Raw genomic sequence first — 6589 nt, forward strand, 5'->3', positions numbered from 1 at the left:
TTTCTTTGGTAAGCCTTTAATATTATGTGAAAACTTGCTAGGGCACATTCTGTTCTGCAAGGAGCCAGATTCTTTTTGTGTCAACTCTCATTCACATTTTGTTGTAGTACCTCCTCTGAAAGTAGGCCTACTGTGTTTACTGTATTTGGAGGCCAAAAGAGCAAGTTTGATTTTTTTTCTTGCCAAACCTTTCAATAAACTCAAATATTTGTAAAGGTGGTTCCCAGATATACAAGGAATAGGACTGAAGGACAAGATCAACTCTACTTAAAACTTTTAAGGCAAAGGTTCATATGACTTGTTTTTAAAAATCTTATATGAAGAAGGTTTCCTACCCTCCATGGCCAGCATTTTCTCCCACACTTTGCAGAAGGAAACAGGATGGTATTTTGGCTGCAAGGAAGCCAGTGGCCGTTGTGTCCTCAGCTTCTCTGCAGTCAGCATTTCAGCTGGAGTCTCTCAGCTCCTCCAACTTCTTCCCTTTCAAGTTGAGTAGCAAATAATTTCTTCACTGAAGAATCATCTCCTTTCACAGAATAAATAGCTACTGCCCTGTTTGTGTACTGATAAAAAACTCTTAATATTCCCACTGCCACCTAATTGAGAAGTGTAGCTTTGTGGCACAGAGCTGGCACTATGCTCTGAGCAGTGGAGGCCCCTAAGTTGGTTTTGTGTAACACCTACAATCATGGTAATTGACATGATAATTGAGTTTTCTGGGAAGTTGATAATTGGTAATTCACCAGTGAAAATTTCCTATTAGTAACTGCTATGCACTCTACTGTTTGTCTCTACTGTTTTGTTCCTCCCATTAAAACAACTTCCTTCTTCATTCTATTTTTCAAATAAACTTTTAAGCATTTGACTTGTGTACACACATATTACACTAATTGCATTAATCTCCCATCTTGTTACTCTTTCAAAATAAAAATAAATTATTTGGCAAAGCTACCACTTATATACTGCTCTGACTGTAGCAGTACTTTTGGTGTGTTGTTAAAGTACCCTTCAACTAAAGGCCAGAAACAGACCCCAGACACAGTCTTAAATGTACACAATTCACCTTCCCCTCGGGCTGTGCTTGTGCTCCATCATCTGCCAGACTGAAACATGCTTGGCATACCTTGGGGACACTGACACAACTGAGCATCTGTCACCTGGTGCTGGCAACAGACAGCATGATCCCTCTTAGAAAAACTCTCAAATTCAGGATTCATTCCCTGCTCACATACTTAAGCTTTATATGAAACAGTGAATTCAGTAGAAGTTGAACTGTAAACAAAGAAAAACCTAATGCACCCTTTCCTTTGTGTCTGTCAACCAGCAAACCTCAGTCTGAGACACTGAAAGCTGGAGACTTGAGGACGCGGATTAGTCGTTGTCAAGTTTGCATGAAGAAGACGTAACATCTTGGAGAATGTTTTATGAAACAGTTGAAAATTCCTAAGATGCACTGTCTTCCAGCTGCAACAATGGTGCTACTGTGCAGAAAGAAAAGAAAAAAACAAATCCAAACTGTTTTAACCATGCAAATTCAAGTGTACCTCACTCATGTGCCAAACTAAGGGTTGTCAGTTGACAGCAGGACTAAGATGAAAGAATTGACCTCTTGGAAACAGAAAAGAACACTCGAGGTTCACAAAGGATCAGAAGATGAATTTTTTCATTTCTCTCCCTGTACCAAAATGGCACCTTTTTGATCAACCAAGAGAATCGAGAAGAACACAACGCACTGAGTATGTTTAAAATAACAAGACTGCAGTTTTGAAAAACATTTTTCATGGTGCTACTAACCCTACTGTATTTTTAATATGAAATTTTAAGCTTATTTCTCTTTGTAAGTAATGAAATGTGTATATTGTGTAAACACCTTTTTAATCTAAACTTTCAGTCATCTAGAAACAAACCAGACTGATATAAAAATCCTTATGTCTAAAATTAAAAGATAAGACAGTATTTTATTATGAAACTTGTGGTACAGAGAGAATTTACCCCTCTTATGCCAATTTATTCATTCAATTTTTCATTTCCTTCCACAGTTGCCAACCTGATATATTTGGGGAATGCACAATTATTCTGAAGTAATTTTGATCAGGGTTTTAAATGTTGTACACCATACTAGCAGTGGTTTTATTTGTGCTTAGAAAACCCAATCCACTTGAAAAGGGTTTTTTTTATCTTGTGAAAATATGTGAAATTATTACCCATATTCTATATCCTCCTTTTAAGAATAGAAGTCACATTCACATTTTAGTAATCAGTTTGGTTTAACCAAACCTGTCCTTCGGGAATATCCAGTTACCAAAGCATTTAGGGTGATGCTTACATGAAACTTCAGCTCTGAAGTGGTGTCATGTGTTTTATCCAAAATAGTATACACACTAAGAAACCTTCTGAATAAAATAAAGCATAAGCTGGTGGAAACTTTTCCTATTTACAAATTTATCTTTTAATCTTATGTGAATTTATACACATCCACAATGTATTCACAGTATACAGCAACTCCTGTGTATGTACAGTTCACATAAGGCCTTGAAAGATGGTGCATGCAGTCTTTCTGATGTCAGTTTGTAAGAACCCTCCTATGTATGTCTAAAGAGTGTCACTACTTGTGCAATAGCTGAAAAGTGATCACTTTTGTATGCATGACTGTTCAGCTTCTATGGTCAGAGCGTTTCATTTACCCTCGTGTATAAACAGCTCCCTGACAATGCAGGACTCTGTCAAGTGACAATATTTTCATATTTTCGTTGTATATTGCCACCTCAACTATCAATACAACCTAATTGTGAATTAACGTACTGCTCTATACAGATGATGTCTATTTGTTTATTGAGTACTGTTAAGTAATTTATCTGCTAATGGCTGTTCTTACCTTCCAGTTATCCCTGTAAACACGGAGCATCCAACATCTCCTTGTTTTACACATTTGACAAAAGACATAGGACTGGTGACTAAGCAGGTGGCAGTGATATACAATGAGATTGGTGCTGATTTCTAGCTTTCAATTAAGTATGAAACTGAAGTTCTTTAGTTTAAAGTGCAAAATAATAATAGCTTTGTCTTTTTTCCATTAGCTGCAGTTGTATCTGTTGGTAGAGAGTGGGAATTCAGCAATGTGTATCTTTCAGCTCAGTTTAGTTTGGTTTGCTGATGCACGTAGTAATAAACTCAACCTGCTGCTACCTCCAAGTCAGGAACTTGTTACCAAAGCTGAAATAAAATAGTCTCTTCATGTAAACACGAGCCCTTATCTTGCTGCTGGCTCTGCAGAAGTCTAAAATGAACACAGCAACCAATCCCTAGCCCTAAAACAGCAGAAAAATGGATGCTAAGGCCAAGGAGCTCTCAAAGGAAAGGGCTGTCCCATCCTTCCCTACCAACACCCCATCTTGTGTTTACCAACACAGAGAGTTGAGATGTGGGGACATGGAATAGAGTGGACCATGTTTAGTAAACCAGTGCATAACTGGTGCTTCTTTGTAAGATCTGTGCTTCTCTTGCAGCAGGTAAAACCAAGACAGGAGATCCTGTTCTAGGCTAAGGTACAGAGCACCCAGACCTGCTGGTCTTATGGCAGCTCCAGGGCCCAAAGCTGTGAGATGACCAGAGAAAAATGAAGTGTGTAAAGCAGCTGTGCTTGTGACAGCTCTGTTTTCTGTTCTGTCCCTGCAGCTCTGGCCCTGACCTGGACAGGAGTCCTGAACCTTAGTGAGTTTCAGGCACAGAATTCCAAAGGGGAATTTTACTAAGAGAAATGTGGTCTAGACATGAAGGAACATCTTTTAATTTGAGACCTGCAGCAGAGAGTCAAGAGATGTTGGGTTAATTCTCACCACACCTTCTGTGCCTTAGAGCAGGTAAATCACTTGACCTGTGTTGGATCGGAGTTACTGATCTATAAAAGAAAACACGGTTATTATTCTCTCCTGCTTCTTGATGCTTAGACTGTAAGCTCCTTGGGGCAGAGACATTGAGGGGGCTCAAATGTTGGTTGGGGCCTCTAGGTGCTATCCATCACTATATAAACATTAAACTACAGGTAAAAGTTTGTGTTTGCAGCTTTATTATTAAAAAAGGAAAACACTGCTTTGACCATTGGATCCTTAAAATAGTTTTCAACAACACCTAAACACGGTGCAGCTCTGGACACCACTGCAGCTCCAGTTAAGGCTCTTTTCTTGATGTCTGGTATGTTTCTGCAAGTTTTTATTCTCATAACTAATCACATAGATTTGGGCTGTTTTAGTTAATCTCAGCAGGCACCTGGCAGGTCTGAGCTGTCGGGGACATGCTGCAGCCACTCGAGGGCACCGTGTGGCTTTGGCAGCAGCTGTGACAGCAGCACTGCCAGGTCTGGCCCTGCCTGGAGGAGGGAGGACTGCAGGAAAGCTCAGCAGGAGGGGGATCCTCACCCTTCCTTGCCCACTACACAGGCCCAGTTCTTGTAAGCTGCTGCAGGTGCGGCACTGTAAATTGCAACCAGAATGATGAGTGAAAAAGTGCAATTTTTCTACAGGAATACTAGTTTTAATCCTAAAACCAGGATTTAAAAATCTTGTGCCTAGGCTGGATTTACACTGTTCTAGTGTTAAAAACACAAACATTCTGCTTAAGGCAGACACTTCAGTCCCTCTAGAAATCCTATTACAAAGAGGAAAAAGCTTCCTTCAACATCATATTCATTTCTAGGGTGGGATTTAAACACTTTTGCAGTCTGAGGACAATCTCAACCAAAATGGGCACACAGGGCAGTGCAGCAGCACTTCTGTACCCTGAACTAGATGTCACACACACACAAGTGTTGTGCTGCAGAAGCTCTGACGTCTGCAGCATTTTGTCCTCTGCTGTGTAAGTCAATTCCTCTCTAGTGACCATTTCCAACAGAGGGTGCAGGAAGGATCTGTTTTAAAAAGTAATTCTACAACTTGAAAAAGAGCAACATACTGATTTTGCAAGCAAAAAGTGCTCAAGTTCTAAAATCTGATGTTCTGAAAATATTTTCTATATACTTTGATACCCAGCTGCAGTACTTTTCTCATCAGCTTGCTGCCTGAACTGTGCTGCTGGGAGCAGCATTATGTGTTTTCAACAGGTCCTTCCCAGAAAAGTCACACTTCAGATAACCCAGCACTGCTGGACACACAATACTTCTGCTGCCATGGCTACTTCCCCTAGAAGCACAAGCTGAAAACTGCACAAGAGATGGGAATAATTTTGTCTTCCCAGGTTAGTCCAGTGAAAGAAAACAGGACACTTGCTAATGGGATACAGAGGCAGTGATAAGCTCAGGGGAGCAGTTAGTGTTCTACATTTAAAATGTAGGGTAAGTATCTAGAACTCCCAAGCTTTGGAAAGAAAGATTATTGAGTCTACCCCTTTGCAGCAGACAGGTGAGCACTGCCTGAGGACAGCCTCAGCCAAGGTGACAGTAACTGGTCAGTACAGACACCTGCTGTCCCTACAAAGGGCTCTCTGCCCTGGCTCTAGCACAGGATGGGGGCTGAGGCTGCTCTGCCAACAGCAGCTTTGGTGCCTGCTGGGCTGCTGCCTCCCAGTCAGGCTGTAACCATAATGCTGCTTTGAAATGTTGGAAATTAACTCAAAAGGAAACCAGAGTAACCAAAACTTGGTGTGTTTCTTTAGCAAAAGGGGATGAGGGGGAAAGGTTTCTATCTTCCAGACATGCACAGCAAGTTCAAAGCTGCTCTATTCTTTAGCAAAAGGGGATGAGGGGGAAAGGTTTCTATCTTCTATGCACAGCAAGTTCAAAGCTGCTCTCCCCAAGACATGCTGCTCCACAGCTCTGCATGGACAAAGGAGGGGAGAAACTTTATATATATATATATATATATTTGAGGAATCACTACTGTTATAGCCAAAAGAGGATGCAGGGATAAGAAAACAATGCAATACAGATTGTATTGATACCTGACACCTCTAACAAGGTCCTTCTTCCAGGGCTGTGAATCACTGACTGCCCAGTATTTCATTATTTCCAGTACCACAGAGCTCAGGGAGATACACAGGCCAAGAGAATTGGACAATACATTTCCAAAGACTTTTAATCTGTATTCTAGTGACTGTCTTTGGATTCAGTCAGGAAGTCTATCCTTCCTTTTAGCTTTAGCTGAGAGCTTTCACTATCCTTCAGATGCAAGAGAGCTCAGACACCCAAAGGGGCTTAAAAAATCAGTGTAAAATTGTGTCTCCCCACATAAAAAAACCACTACAACCTTCCAGCAGTTGGCCCATTTCAAATCAAAGCAGCCAAAGGTAGTTTGCAGCACTTACTGTGACACTCACAACAGTCTGGACAGAGTTTGGGTAATTGTCACTGCTTGTTTGCACTGCTGGCAGGGCTCTTTTTGCTGTGGTTGAACAGCCCTATTCTTTTGCCTCCCAATACAGGCTCCACACTATGCAAAGGGACCCTAAGAAAAGGGCTGGTTTATTTGAGGAAAACCCTATTCTTACAGCAAAGTTGACCTTTCCAGGGAGTTGTTTCAATGTACTATTCTGAGTAACAGGGTAAGAATTAATTCAGGTAATTTTAAAGAAATGTCTCATCCAACATACTTCACAGTAA

The 6589-nt window shown here is 40.8% G+C and overlaps 1 protein-coding gene across 3 annotated transcripts in view; it reads left to right on the top strand.

Moving 5' to 3' along the window:
- Positions 1 to 2797, top strand: part of COL4A5 (collagen type IV alpha 5 chain) — a 74200-nt gene extending 71403 nt beyond the window's left edge. For all 3 annotated transcript variants that reach the window (XM_041485276.1, XM_041485277.1, XM_041485278.1), the window contains one exon: positions 1325 to 2797. In XM_041485276.1, coding sequence (XP_041341210.1) covers positions 1325 to 1406 — 82 coding nt within the window. In that variant the 3' untranslated portion in view covers positions 1407 to 2797. The remainder of the gene's footprint in view (positions 1 to 1324) is intronic.
- The last annotated feature ends 3792 nt before the right edge of the window (positions 2798 to 6589 follow it).

This window comes from Pyrgilauda ruficollis, unplaced genomic scaffold, assembly GCF_017590135.1.
Source record: "Pyrgilauda ruficollis isolate IOZ18807 unplaced genomic scaffold, ASM1759013v1 scaffold7, whole genome shotgun sequence".
NCBI lineage: Eukaryota > Metazoa > Chordata > Aves > Passeriformes > Passeridae > Pyrgilauda > Pyrgilauda ruficollis.